At 44.9% G+C, this 15,624-nt stretch overlaps 1 protein-coding gene across 2 annotated transcripts in view; it reads left to right on the top strand.

The window, feature by feature from the left end:
• Nucleotides 1-15,624, top strand: part of EFCC1 (EF-hand and coiled-coil domain containing 1) — an 87,480-nt gene that overhangs the window by 45,463 nt on the left and 26,393 nt on the right. The window contains exons 3-6 of one of the 2 annotated variants that reach the window (XM_077116380.1): nt 2,781-2,938; nt 5,913-6,063; nt 7,179-7,344; nt 11,420-11,560. In XM_077116380.1, coding sequence (XP_076972495.1) covers nt 2,781-2,938; nt 5,913-6,063; nt 7,179-7,344; nt 11,420-11,560 — 616 coding nt within the window. Of the gene's footprint in view, nt 1-2,780; nt 2,939-5,909; nt 6,064-7,178; nt 7,345-11,419; nt 11,561-15,624 lie in introns of both variants that reach the window. The other variant, XM_077116379.1, reaches the window with a different exon arrangement.

Here is a 15,624-nt window from a genome sequence, read left to right as displayed (position 1 = left end):
AGTAGCCATGTTTCTTGATGATGATTGAATAATGATATAGCTTTCACAATGTGAATGTGTGATTGTGAAAACCTTGTGTCTGGTGCTCCTTTTATCTACCTTGTCAACAGACAAGTAGAACACACGGAATAAAAATAAATAATAGGGGGAACAAATGTTAAAATAAATTTAGTTTGAAATGTTAGTGATCAATGAAACGGAGGGGTAAGGGGTATGGTATGTAAATTTTTTTTCTGTTTTTGTTTTATTTTTCTGTTGTCTTTTTATTTCTTTTTCTGAATTGATGCAAATGTTCTGGGAAATTATCATGATGGTGAACATGCAACTATGTGATGATATTGTGAATTGCTGAGTGTATGTGTTGGGAATGTTTGTATTTCTTGTAATTTTTTTTTAATTAATAAAATTTTTTTTTTAAAAAAGGGGGGGAATTTAGTAAGTTGTAAGTTTACAGTTCTAAGGCTGTGAAAATGTCCAAATTAAAGCAAGCCTATAGAAATGCCCAATCTAAAGCATCCAGGAAAAGATACCTTTGTTCAAAAAGGCTGATGATGTTTTTCTCTCAGTTGGAAAGGCACATGGCAAAGTCTGCTAGCTTTCTCTCCAGCTTCATCAACGGCTTCCCCAGGGATGTTTTCCTTCTGAATCTCCAAAGGTCTCTGGCAGTTTGGGCTGTTTTGGTTCTAAAGCTCTTTCCAAAATGGTTCCTTGTTAAAGGGCTCCAGGAAGCAACTCTACCTTGAATGGGTGGAGACACATCTCCATGGAAACCATCTACTCAAAAGTTACCACCCGCAATTGGGTGAGTCACATCTCCATGGGAACAATCAAAATATTCCCACCCAGCAATACTGAATGAGGATTAAAGGATGTGGCTTTTCTGGGGCCCACCAGATTCAAGCCAGCGCAGTTAGAAATCCAGGTATTTGGGGAGGGAGTATGTGAGAATTCTCTGTATGGATTTTGTATTATTTTTGCACTTGTCTTGTAAATTGAAATTATTTCGAAATAAACAGTTTTTTAAAGTGAAGAAGAAGTCGAAGTGCCTCCCTCCAGGTCCAGGCCCTACCTGGTGCTGTGGGGTTTCCACCTTTACAGTGAATCTATGTGGGGTCCAGAAAGGGACCTGTGACTCCGAATAGCAACTCCTGAGCTCGGGACAAGAGTCCTTGTTTTCCAATAATATTTGGTTCTGGGAAATCCACTAAAGTGAATCCACATAAAATACTGGGGACCAAAGATTTGATTGAGACTTTCACTTGAAAAATAGTACTAAAATTTATTCAACTGAGTTTATTGGACTATTTATTCAATAAAACCAGATAACATTTTCTACCACTCAGTCACTCTTTGTTTTGTTTTGTTTTAATATTTATGATTGATGTATAATGCACTAATTCTCAGACCAAACCTTTATCAGTTTGAGAGTTGATCATTCCTTTGGAGGAATTTCTTTAGCAAAATTGTGAGAAAGCACAACTGTGCATCCTTAACTTTATGTCTTTTACTTCTGTACTTTAATCAGGAGGAGGGTCATTTTTGCAAAAATATTTGAGGCCTTTGATCATTTTTCTAAGAGCTTTTTCCAGCCATTTCGTCTCTTTTCATCATCTCATCTCATCTCATCTCATCTCATCTCGTCTCATCTGCCCTTGCCTTGTCTTCTTCAGTTGTAAACTGGTCTAACCCTGCCTCACCCTCACCATGCCTGGCTTTGCCTATGATTCAAGTAAGTCTCCAGCATCCCTTTCACTGCTGTCGGGAAACCTCCCTTATTTCAAGATGTTCAGTTTCACTTTGCAGGTGATTTGTAATTGGGCTGCTAAATGTGTAACATCTGACCAGCAGGGAGAGGTTGAGTAACAAAAATGCTAGTAAGAGGGGCAAGGGACAGATGCTGGTGTAGAGCAGAGAAGAAGGATGCTGGATTTTAATAAAAGGTCAGCTTGTGAATATTTTCATGTTATGACAGATTTTTCTTTCTTCCTGCCCTTGTAATTGCAAGACCTTGGAAAATGAATATTCAAACCCTGAGGACCTTGTAATATCAAGAATATTGATTGGCATATCAAGAAAATTGACTGGTTAGGGGTGCAGTAGGTATTCCAAAACCCAGAGAGAGGCGACAATCTGATTAAAGCCTTTCAGGCTCAAGGAATAGAAAATGCAATTTAAAGCAATTGAAACAATGAAGACTTAAAAAAAAATCCCACCCACAATAAGAAATCCAAAGGTAGATGTCTCCAGGGCTGGTTAACTCAACAGCTAAAAGATGTCAGGGCTTGTGTTCAATTACTCTGAAGTTCTCTTGGACATCGTCTCATGGTCACAAGATGGCTGCCACAGCTCCAAATATTACGTCTTCATATGACAATGACCAAAGGCAAGAAGGATGTAGGTATTTCCTTTCCTATGCCTCTTTTTATAAGGGATGAAAATCTGTTCCAGAAGCTCCTCAGAAGATTGCCTTGAGTTCCATTAGTTAAAATTGGGTTTTATGCCCCTTAGCAAGGAAGGCTGGGAATGTGAGTATCTGGACTTCCCCCTGGAACATGGAAGGTGACTGTGCCAGCAGGATGATGTCTGCCCATTGGGTAGGCAGCCACTGGAGTCAGCCACAAAAGATAATGCCAGTCCCTTCTTCAGACACCTTATAGACAGCTTACCTGTGTGGAATAAGGGGCAAAAGACGGGGAGCTCACAACCCACCCTCCCCTTCAGGAAGTTAGCAAGACCCCCTCCTCCCTCTCAGCACCTATCTCTCCCTGCCTTGCCCACAGGTCAGAAGTCACTCAGCTCCCAAACTCTCCAGGAGCCAGCCCAGAACCAGAAGTCAAGAGTGGTGAACCTGAGGACGGTGAGGCCAGAGACCCAGGCTCCCCTCCAGAAGGATCTTGGCAGTCAGATAGCAGTGCTGGGAGCAGATGCCTGGAGGAAGGTTTGTCCCTGCGTCCCAGGTAGCTGCTGTGTCCCCAGCCCTGCTCCCAGGGGCCTGTCTGTGTCCAGCGTCCAGACAGAGCCCCACTCCCCATTCCTGCTCAGACTGGGCTTCCTGAACCCATAAGTGCCCTTTGCCCGAGACCTGAGAGCATAAATGCTGTCAAGGGAGAGGGGACAGAACCTTCCTCCTTCCTCTCACATTCCCCTCCCAAATGTCAGGGAAGCAGGTTCCAGCTCAGTGTGGGGGAAATCTGTCTCCCTGTCAATTCTTTACAGGGATGTGCTGGACTGCCCAAGGAGCTGGGGATGGAATAAGCTCCCTGTCATTAGAGGCATGTAAGCAAGCCGGGGTTGGGTGGTCATATCTAGTCGTAAGAACCTGTGCCCGGTCCCTGGTGAGTATAGATCCATCAAAAGGAAGGGAGTTGAGATTAAAGCTGGGGATTTTTAGGGAGTAGAAGTAGTTTGAAAAAAAAAGGAAGGGAGTGGTGAGTGGCTGGGGTGGTGCCCAGGTGCTCAGCTGGCCCAGTGGTAAACAGTTGGGGAGGAGCTGCTGGGCCTCCATCCCCCTCCCTCACCCCCACCCCATCTTCAGAGCGCCTTGTCTTTTCTTGCCTTGGGTACCAGGACGATGCAAATAGCCGCGATGATAATGACAGCACACCCATGCACCCTTGCATGTACACACATGCACAGGGACACAGCATCAGGAAAAAGAGTCCCCAACAGAGAAACAAATGGTAGATATTGGAAGCACACTCAGACAGTCAAAAAGCCATGGAATAGCAGCTTCGCTCCTGCTCCTGTTTGCTTGGGAATAACATAAATGTTCACTCTTTTTATTAAGACGAGTAAAAGTGCCAGGAGCTCTCTCAGCTGGAACAATGGGTTCCAGATATCCCACTCGGTGGGTCCCCAACCCGCGAGGTGGCCAGAATCACCTGGGCTTTTAAAAATACAGCTTCCCCCAGAGTGGGCCACGGTGGCTCAGTGGCAGTGTTCTCACCTGCCATGCCAGAGACCCGGGTTCCATTCCTGGTGCCTGCCCATGCAAAAAAAATACAGCTCCCCCAGCCCACTGTGAAGATACTGCAAACAGTTCTCCAGGGTGAGCTCATGATCTATAGTTTCTTAAAAATATCTGTATCGGTTAGGACCTTTTTTTGGTCTGCGAGTGTCAGATCATTCAACCCCAAATGGCCGACACAAAGCGAAGTTACCAGTTCACATAAACGAAGTCCAGTTACCTCTTCCTGGACGGTACACAGAGGCATTCAGCACGGTCCGGCATTTGACCTCCTGTCGTAGGCTGTCCTGCAATCCTCCGTCCAACAAAGCGAGGCTGTCCTAACCTCTGGACATGAATTGTTTGCCTTTGTACCAAGAAGGTTGGGGAAGCACCAAAACCTGCATGTGGCATGAGTCCAAGCCGACGTCAGGGGGTTCGTGCTGTGAGGCCTAAAGCTCTTATGAGGTGAATCTGAAACAGGAAACCACGGCAGCAGAGCCTGTGGTGGTGCCATTTGTGCCAGATGTGTCCGTGACAGGATTGAGCGTGGTTTCCTGATGGAGGATCAGAAAATCCATCATTGGGAAGGTGTTGAAGGCACAAGCACAGAGTCAGGAAGATAAATTATAAAACAAAGCTTTTTTTTTTTAATAATAAAAATCAAAAGCTTGTAAAAAATGAAAACTAAAAAAGCCCAATTAGGTTCCAGGCACAGCTGAGATGACCACAGAACACTTTCCCTCGTGATGCCGATACCTGAACAAATGGCGGGGTTCCCTGCCGGATGCACATAACAGCCAACCCATGACCCCAGGGTTTATAAGAGAGAAAGGTTCATTGCTAAGTGAGAAGCAGGAGAACAGATACCCTAGCGGTCCAAAAAGCTGTCCCCAAGTCTAAGGAGTCCAAGGTTTACTGGATCCAAACAAGGGGAGATGGGGCTGTTACCAGTTCCACAGCAAGCATACACAGGCTGGGACAAGGCTAGGCTGACCATTACAAAAGCACAAACAGGACTGAGACTGGGTTTCAGTAATTTCAGGTATTAACTTCTGGCATTTCTACCATATAGAAAGAAAATGCATCCATATAATGATTCAGAAATCGGACTCATTGGTTAATCCTTAATTTCTCGTTTGCAGGCCCTGCCTCTGCACTCACTCCTGTGTCACATAACAACTCTCAGGCCAGAGGCGCTGGGGTGTTTTTTCTCCCTGGACGGATGAATCGAAGTTTTGCCCTGATTCTCAGTGGCTGCGATTGGAGTCCCCTGTCCTGTCTGCACCAGTTGCTGGGGTGGGGTGGGGGGGTGGGTACTGTTTTCTGACCGGCCAGGCCTGATTCACCCCCTCGCCTCCCACTTACCCACCCCCAAATCCCCACCTGGAAACTCAGCCTTGGAAGAGAGGGGCAGGGCACCCCAAGGCGAATCGGGGTCTGCAGGGTAGCAGAAGAGGAGGTGACCCCACCACACCCCCCCCCAGGACTTTCTGCTACTCTGTCATCACCCAAGACATGGCAATGTTGGGGACCGCAGATATTCACGCATGTGACACCCCCTTCTTCCATGTCCTACCAAATACTAGAGACCTGTACTTTCCTGAGAGTAGAAAACTCCTTCTACCTGGTGCTGCAGTTCCGACACTGCCTCCTGTGAGACAGCCTGGCTTCCAAGCCGAGATGGCAGTGTCCTGAGTGGTGATAATACTTATTTCTGAGACACAGAGACCTGCTGGCTCGGGAGAAGAAAAGGGGGGGCTGCTCTCTCCCAGTGTCTCTGTGTAAAATCCTGAGGAGGGCCTCCGGGGAGGGATAGCCTCTCCTGGACTCTCCCTGACTCCCCAGGCCCTACATTCCCATCCTGGGAGGGGCCGCCTGGCTCCCTGCCCTTTGGCCCAGCACTGGGCTTGACGTGTCCTGGGTCCCTACCTCTTACCTCCCACCTCCTGTGCTTCTCCAGTAGTGGGCGAGCAGCTGTTCCGCTCCGTGGAAGGCCAGGCCGCCTCTGATGAAGAGGAGGAAGAGGAGGAGAAGGAAGACAAGTGGCAGGATAAGAGGCCAGCAGCGGCAGAGGTCCGGAAGCTGCTGGCACGCCTCTCCAGCTGCGGGAGCAGGTATGTGTGCCCAGGTCCCCTGTTCAGGAGCTGCCCTCTGCAGGCCACATGCTTTTGGGAAGTTGTCTGGGGCTGTCCAGGATTGTGGGGTCCATCCCTGCAGGCCCCTTCTAAGTAACAAGAACACAAATGTGTGAGGGTAAGTTCCCACCTCGGAAACATCCATGCCCAGGATCACTATCCCAAGACATGCCTGAGGCTCCAGTGTCTCTCCCTTACAGGCAAGATCCTTTCCCAATCCATTGTTTCTTGCCACAAATATTGTTTGGGGCATCTCCTATCTATCAGCTTGTTTAGTCTTCACAACCACCCTAGAATAGAAAAAGAACAAGCTGAGGACAATGATGGGGGGGACTGGGGGTAGGAGACTGCAAACAAGTCACGTGGCCATTCAACCTCAGTCTCTTCTCTCTAAGATCGGCCAGTCTCGCCCATCTAGCAGAAATTTTGTGAGGATTTGAGTTCAAGGACTTGAAATGTGTCATAAGTGCCCTACACAGAGTAGGGATTCCATTGCAGGGGTGGGGGAGGTGGATTTACTTTTATTATTATTTGAAAAGTCCTTTCGATTTTCTGGGATTATTATTATCACTGATTCTTTAAGTCAACAAACAGTTATTAAGCACTTACTCTGTGCCAGGAAATTTGGTGGGGTGGGGGTGGGGGGACCTGGGAAAACAGCAATAAACAAGACAAAGGCCTCACTCTCCTGGAACCTCTATTATATTGAAGAGGTGAAAAATGTAAAAAAGAAATGTGCAGAAGGGGGAGAGGCAGAGATTCTGGGAAGGCCTCTCTGAGAAGAAGCCATTTGAGCAGAGATCTGAAGGAAATGAGAGAATAAGCAATGCAGATGTCAGAGGAACAGCATTCCAGGAAGGTAGAACATCAAGCAAGAAGAAGCTGAGCGTGGTGGAGGTTACACGGAGGCCACCATGGCTGGAACAGGGTGAGGGGGGAAGGTGAGGTCAGAAAGAGCAGGGGGACAGAGCAGGTGAGACCTCTGGCTTTGCCCCTGATGGGGAGGTGCTGGGCAGTTTAGCTTTAGTAATGACACCAGCTCTCTGTGTCTGGAAAGCAGCTTCCCACAGCGTTGGCACTCTCCTTTGCTGCAGGTGTGACAACCAGACGGCCAAGAAGCTCTTGACTTGCTTGGGTCACTTTGGCAGTGCAGACCACACCTGCGCCCTGGGGGAGCTGGAGGCCTGCATCACTCTGCTGGTGGAGCAGCTGGGGACCCGAAGCTGTGGCACAAAGACCTTTGACACACCCGGGGAGGAGGTTAGCAAACCCTAGAGGTCAAGGATTGAACCAATTCTGGAGTCCCACATGGCAGAAGAGAGGCATGATTTCCTTTGATTTACACTGAATGTTGACTCTATGGGTTGCAAGTTAAAAGATCCCAGCTCAGATTAGCTAGAGTGCAAAACAGGAATTTATCGGAATGCAGAGCTGAGGAAGACAGACTTGGTGTGAACCTTAGGCACAGCTGGATCCGAGAAAAGTTTGTCTCCACCTGCCCTGTGTTTCTCTGGGTGTTGGCCTCACTTCCCCTACCTAAGAGGAGCTTCTTCCACGTGGTGTGGGAAAGGAAGGCAGGACCACAGACAGCTCTAGGCACCCACCACCCCACCTGAGAAACCCCAGAGGGAAGAGAGAATCTCACTCCTAGTATATTAAATCTCAGGGAAGGGTTCCGATTGGCAGTCATAGGCCTGCCCCTGGGCCAACCCCAGTTCCACCAAAGCCAGATAAAGTAAAGGAGGGGCAGCTCCCAAAGGAAAGGGGGTGCCATTCTAAGACGAAGGAGGGAAGGAAGGCTGGGCAAGTAAAGCATCCTCATTTCAAGAAGACCACTTAGCATTTTTCCCCCTCATCTCTCTACTCCATAGTAACTTTTCTGTTCCATAGGCACCAAATGTGAGATGCTATTAAAAGTTTATCATTGGCCCTAGCCCATTGCACTTTTGCAAACCATGATCTTTTGCATAAGGTAGTTTTAGAGTTGTACACCTGAAATTCTAAATCTATACTATTTTGTACATATACATGGTCTAGGGAAGTTCTATCCCTTTAAATAATAAAATGCAATACCAGCTGGCTTGTACCACACCTTAATTGCATGCCAGGCATTTGGTATGCACTATCTCATTTTATTCTCAAAGAGCCTGTCTCAGTTTGCCAGGGCTGCTTTGAGAAACACCTCAGGCTGGTTGGCTTAAACCACAGGATTTCACTGTCTCACAGTTCTGGAGGCTAGAAGTCTAGAATTGAGATTTGGCATGCCTTGCTTCCTCTGACATCTGTAGACTTCTGGTGGTGGCTGGCTGCAACCCTTAACTCAGATTCTGCCTCTGTCACATGGCTGGCTGTCTCCTCATTCCTACTGCCATTTCCAAAATCCCTCTGCTTATAAGGTCTCCAGTCATATTGGACACAGACCACCCTGATTCAGCTTGGCCTGTTTCAATTTGCTAAAGCTGTCCGAATGCAATATACCAGAAATAGGTTGACTCTTTCGATGGGGATTCGTTAGTTTACAAATGTACAGTTCTTAGGTCATAAAAATGTCCAAATGAAGGCATCAAGAGGAAAATACCTTCTCTCAGGAAAGGTTGCTCACATCTGGGTTCCTTTGCCGCAGGGAAAGGCACATGGAGATGTTTCCCAGGTTCTGGTTTCAATGACTTTTTATCTCAGCTCCTGTGGACCCTTGCTTGTTTCTCCTGGGGCTTTTCTCTCTAAGCTCTCTGGCCTTTTTCTTTTATCCTCTTCACAAAGGACTCCAGTAAAGGATTAAGACCCACTTTGAATTGGCTAGGTCACATCTCAATTGAAATAGCCTAACCCAAACGCCCCAACCACACTAGGTCTGCCCCCGCAAGAATGGGCATGGTCTTTCCTAGGCTGCATAATAAATTCAAACCATCACAGCCTGTTCTTAATAGTATCTTTGAAGATCCTAGTTACAAATGAGGCCTCGCCCACAGGACTGGGGCTTGGGAATTGAACCTGACTTTGTGGGGGACATGATTCCATGCCCCACAGACCCCCGTGAGATAGAGAATGGTTTGATCCCCATCTTAGAGATGGAGAACCAGGGAGAGTAGTCAGGTGGACTGGACTCTGAGCTCATTCCTGAAGCCCTCAAGCCAAGGAACATGGCGGCCATCCCACTCAGTCCTTCTGTAGGACATTTGCATGGGTCGTTGGGATAAGAACAAGAGAGGTGGTCTGTTTAGATTCCAGCCTCTTAGGGTATGCCATCAAAGACCAAGACAGAAAAAAAGAAAGGACCTTGAACATTGCAATAAATAGGACAAAGATCAAGATCATGCAAATATTTTATTAAGATTTGCAAAAGGAAATGAGGATGTATGTCATTCAATTAGCAGCCACTGTGGCTGGTTCAAAACCTTCCTGTGAGGTAGGGTCTGCAGCACCCCCAATTCCTGGAGCCTCTGTCTTGGGGTTGGGGGGCACCCCCTACTGTGATGGGTCCTGAATAATCTAAGAATGTGATTCAGAAGATGCATTACTCCATTAATGCTGACAGGCATGAGTGTGATGGATACAGAAAGCCTTAAATCCCCTGTAGGACCTTGAGCCAGTATCTTAGTTTCCTGGGGCTGCTGTAAAAAAGAACCACAAACTGGGTGGCTGCAAACAACAGAAATGTATTGTCTCCCAGTTCAGGAGGCTGGCAGCCCAAAACAAGGTGTCAGCAGGGACAGGCTTCCTCTGAAATCTGTAGGGGAGACTCCTTCCTTGCCTCTTTAAGTGTCTGGAGTTCATCAGCCATACGTGGCATTCCTTGGCTTGTAGAGGTTTCTCTCCAGTCTCTGCCTCCATCTTCACATGGCATCTTCCTCTCTGTTTCGGTGTCTCTTCTCCCCTTCTTATAAGAACATCCATCTTTTTGGATGAAGAGTCTCGCCCTATGCTTGTATGACTTCGTCTTAACTAATTCCATCTGTGATGACACTATTTGCGGTATCAGGAGTGAGGACATCAACGTATATATATATATATATATATATTGGCATGCACAAGAAAAACACAGTCTCTGACATGGCCAACATATCTTTCTATGAGGACAACCTATAATAGCGAGTTGTTCAGCTTTTCTGTGCCTCAGTTTCCTCATCTGTAAAATGGGCACAAAACAGTACCATGCTTATATCAATCAGCGTTCTCTAGGGAAACAGAACCAACAGGAGAAATCTATAAATATGAGATTTTACAAAGGTGCCTCAAACAACTGTGGGATGCAAAAGTCCAAATTCCACAGGGCAGGCTGAAAGCTAACAGCGCCAATGAGGTCTTAATGAATCCCTCAGAAGAAGCTGGCTGGCTGACTTCTCTCTTCTGACTTCTCCTTTAAAGCCTTCAGCTGATTAGATTAAATGTCACTTATTACAGGAGGCACACTCCTTGGCCAACTGCAGATGTAATTAGCCATGGATGCAATCAATGTGCTGATGATTGCAGAGTTAAAGAATTACTGAGACACAGGTGAGGAAGACCCTTGGGTCCCCAAGCCCAGCCTTCCCATCCTTCTGTAATATGCAGAAGTACTGAGCCTCCTCTCCACCCACCTGCAGCTCAGGGTGGACCCAGATGCACAAAACATCTTCAGCTGCTTCTTTCTCCCCATCAGCACCAAGAGTGGGGAAGGTCTTGCATCCTGGCAGTCCCTGCTTTATAATGAGAGTAGACATTTGGCACTTTGTGACTGCCTGACTCCCCTTCCCACAGTACCCGCTCCTCCATGGTGGGTATTCTGGTGGGGTCAACTGTCTTGGGCATCCCCAACCAAGCGTGGGCCAATGACTCAGGCAAATCAGGCAGGTGCCTCTCCTGAGGCTTTCAATCTTAAGAGGAGACAGGGGAAATTCCCAAGTCTCTCTAGCTGCTGGTGCATTCTGTGAGGTACCCACTAGTGTACCTGTCAATTCTCTTTCTGTTTAAGCTAGCCAGATTGGTTTCTGTTGCTTGCAACCAAAAATAAATAAATAAATGTTAGAGAAAAGAAACCAGATTTACAGAGAAAAGAAGGAAGGATGGAGTTCTTAGATTGGGAAAAGAAATATGCATATTTTTCCATCATCCTGACTTGCTGTGTGACCTTAGTCCAGGCTCTCAGCCTCTCTGGGCATGAGTGCCATTGCCAGGGAGACAAGAGAAGGTTTCATCTGTGCCAACTACCTAGCAGGCTGTAGGAGGCCAGATGAGAAGACCTCTGTGAAAGGCAGAAGGAGATCAAGAAAGGCTATGAGCCTTGCCTGGGGAAGGGGCTATGAGTTCCAGGGACAAGGCAGCAGGGTACGTGCTGAGCACCTTTTGGTCCCCACAGGCGAAGCTTCAGCAGAAGGTGGAGGAGAATGAGCACTTGAAGCTGGAGCTGCAGATGGTGGAGACGGAGAGGGTGAGGCTGTCTCTACTGGAGGAGAAGCTGGTGGACGTGCTGCAGCTTCTGCACAGGCTTCAGGACCTGGTAGGCTCAGGGAAGATGGCTCGTCCAGGAAGGGGGAGAGAGCAGTTGAAAGGGAGCCCCACTACCGGTCATGTACGGGGCTATAGGCTTTCTTTATGGTAGGCTGGTGTTATCTCCATGTTACAGATGCAGGCATGGAGGCTCAGAAGAGGTAACTGAGAAAAGCCTTCCTGATTCATTTTGTGAAGTGAATATAACTTTGATCTCAAAGCCATAAGAGAGGGCAGGCAATGGTGGCTCAGTGGCAGAGTTCTTGCCTGCCATGCCGGAGACCCGGTTTCAGTTCCAGGAGCCTGCCCATGCCAAAAAAAATCACCGTAGGAGATTGGATTGTAAAATGGTGCAGCTGTTGTGGATGTCAGTTTGGTGGTTCCTCAGGATGTTGAACATAGAACTACCGCATTACCCGGCCATCCCACTTCTAGGTATATACCCAAATGAATTGAAAGCAGGAATTCAAACAGATACTTGTACATCAATGTTCTTAGCAGCATTATTCGCAATTGCCAAAAGATAGAAGCAACCCAATAGATAAACTTCTGTTTATCTATTCCATCAACAGAAGAATAGATAAACAAGATATGCTCTATCCATGCAATAGCGTATTATTCAGCTTTAAAGAAGAAGGAAGTTCTGATCCCTGCTAAAACGTCAATGAAACTTGAAGATATGGTAAGTGAAATTAGTCAAGTACAAAAAGAAAAACCTCCTATGGTCTCACTTATATGAAATACCTACAATGCAAATTCACAAAGACAGAAAATAGATTATAGGTTACTAGGGGCTGGGGTGGGGGAAGGAATGAGGAATTATCACTTAGTGGGTGCAGAGTTTCTGTTTGGGGTGATGAAAAGTTTTGGTAAGGGATGGTGATGATGGTAGCACAACAGTGTGCATTTAATTGATGTCACTGAGCTGTACACTTGGAAGTGGTTAAAATGGGAAATTTTGAGTTGTTTATGTTACTGCAATAAAAATTTTAAAAAATACAAAAACCCACAGGAGTATAAATTTTCTCTTAAGAGAAATTATAAGCTAATGTCACATTTAAACATAGATGCAAAACCTTAAATAAAAACTAGCAAACCAAATCTAGCGATATTGAAAGAAATGCCATATAACCAAGTTGTATTTATCCCAGGAATTCAAGGATAATCCAACATCAAAAAAAAACTATTAATATAGGGGGTGCGAGGGTAGTACAGTGGTGTAATTCTCACCTGCTATGCAGGAGACCCAGGTTCAATTCCCAGCCCATGCACTACCCCAAAACAAACAAAGGAAAAACAAACAACAAAAATTCAACAAATGGTGCTGCAATAACGGGGTACTCAGATGGAAAAAAGAATGAAATATGACCCCGTCATACAGCATACCAAAAAAAATTATTAATATAATTCATGACATTGCAGATTAAAGGAGGAAAGGCATATGGTCATCTCAATATACATAGAAAAAGCAATCAGTTAAATTCAATCCCCATTTATTACAAAAGCTTTCAGCAAATTAAGAACAGTAGGTTGCAATACTAGTGGTAGGTTGCAATACTAGTGGTCAATGAGAGGGAGGGGTAAGGGGTATGGGCTGAATGGATTTTTTTCTTTTTTCTTTTAATTTCTTTTTCTGGAGTGGTGCAAATGTTCTAAAAATGATCATGGTGATGACTAAAAAAAACAGTCACTTCAGCTGTACAAATATTAAAAAGTTCTTTCATAAACAAGAGCATATACAACACTATTGTAAGAACTTAATAACAGAGGGATATATGGGGGAAATGTACCTATTGCAAGCTACAAACTATAGTTAACAATAATATTTTAATACTTTTTTCACTGTCAGTAATAAATGTACTACACCAATACCATGACCCAATTATATGGGGGGACAAGGAGCATGAGAGCACTAGGGTTTTCTTTTTCCTTTTTATTTCTTTTCTGGAACATGAAAATGTTCTAAATTTGATCATGAGGCTCTATGTGATGATGATGTGAACCACTATACTTTGGATGATTTCTATGCTGTGTGAATATACCTCAAAACAATCGCATTTTTTAAAAAGGCCGGGGGGAGAAGATAAACATGAAAAGTTTTAGAGTCTGAAAGTTATAAGGAGAGTAAGATTTATTAAAAAGGAACAAAAAAGGATAAGGAAAGTAGCAAAGAGACAACAAGTAAAAGGAGAAAGAACCAAGTTAAAGTGATTTAATCTGCATATGTGCTCAAAAAAAGAACGGTAGGGCTCTTCCTTAAACAGATAAGGTGTCTCAACTAAATACCCTCACAGATCTCATAATTATTGCTAAAATGTTGGAAGGAATCTTTCTAAAATTAGTATCAAGACAAGAATTCCTATCACCACAGCTCCTGTTCATACTAGAAGCTCTAGCCAGTACAGTAAGAAAAGAAAGAGAAATAAAATGTGTAAGGATTAGAAAGGAAGAAACAAATCTAACATTGATAATAGATCAGATTCATCTACATAGAATACACAAGAGAAACAAGAGTCAAGTTATCGTAATACCTTCTCAAGTTAAAATAGTTAAAGATAAGTTAAAATAGTTCAAAGATAAAAATAAAGCAACAGCAAACCATTAAACAACACATTTTTAAAAAAGAGACTAGCTAACTAGCTCAGCCAATATGAGGTAGAAGTGGGATTTGTACCCAGGACTATGGGTTTCAGAAGTGGCTCTTCCCATATCTTTAAGACGTTGTATTAGGTAATGGTTTCTTAAACTTTACACCCAGAGCAAAAGCAACAAAAGAAAAAAAAATAGATAAATGGGATGACCTCAAAATTGAAAACTTTTGCATATCAAAGGACATTTTCAAGAAGATGAAAAGATAACCTACTCAATGGGAGAAAATATTTGGAAACCCACATGTATGAGTTAGAGTTCTCAGGGAACAGAACCAGTAGGAGTTGTCTGTAAATATGAGATTTATAAAAGTGTCTCATGCAACTGTAGGGATCCAAAAATCCAAAATCTGCAGGGCAGGCCACAAGCGGGCAGCTCCAATGGAGGTCCTCAACAATTCCCCAGGGGAGGCTGGCTGGCTGAAGTGGAGAGAGATTCTCCCTTCTGTTTTCTCCTTAAAAGCTTTCAGGTGATTGTATTAAGTGTCACTCTTTGCAGAAGACACTCTACTTAGCCAGCTACAGATGTAATCAGCCATGGATGCAACCAACGTGCTTATGATTTAACTCCACAAAATGTCCTCACAGCAGCAGATAGGCCAGTGCTTGCTTGACCAGACAAGTGGGCACCATCACCTGGCCAACTTGACACATAAAACTAACCATCACAGCTCATCCATTTACAACTTGGAAGCTATATGCATCACCTTAAACCATATACCTAATCTCTAAATAGAAAACGTATTTTCTATTTTCTATCGTTTTTTGCCTAACGATACTCAACTGTCCTGCATGCAACCAGAAATGCACTAAGTCTCTCCAGAATGGGGTGAAAGTCTTGGGTAATGTTCATTCTTAAACTTGATAACCTATAACTCAAACGCTATAACATGAACAATACAGCATAATTGATAAAGGGAATAAGATAGAGAGGAAATGAAGATATTTGCTTTATGTACCTTTATTGCAAAGCAAAGAAGAAATATTCATACCATTACAGTTCTCATTTCTGTAATGGGTCATGTGGTCGTAGTTCATATTTAGCACTACCTTCTTCCACTTCCGATTCCCTGTCCCCTTTACCTCAGCAAGCACTCCAGCTGGCCATGACTCTTTGCTTCATGGGGTGACACAAACCTACATTCCTGAAGATTCTGGGCCATTGCAATCCTGCCTGGATTAGGTTGTTGCAGTTTTCCATTAGCAACAGCCCTTGAGTCAGTATATAAGCACACCTCTGGCCAATTCTCCTTCCAAGCAAAATGAACAACCAGGTGCACTGCTCAAAGTTCCACCCACTGGGTGGGTTTCCCCTCACCATTATCCTTCAGGGACATCCCAGAAAGGGGCTGCAGTGCTGCAGCTGTCCACTCTCGAGTGGTACCTGCTTATCGTGCAAAATCATCTGTAAACCAGGCCCAGGTTT

Source organism: Tamandua tetradactyla, chromosome 9 (genome assembly GCF_023851605.1).
Source record: "Tamandua tetradactyla isolate mTamTet1 chromosome 9, mTamTet1.pri, whole genome shotgun sequence".
Lineage (NCBI taxonomy): Eukaryota > Metazoa > Chordata > Mammalia > Pilosa > Myrmecophagidae > Tamandua > Tamandua tetradactyla.
The sequence above is the reverse complement of the archived record's forward strand: the minus strand, read 5'-3'. Positions and strand labels throughout refer to the sequence as shown.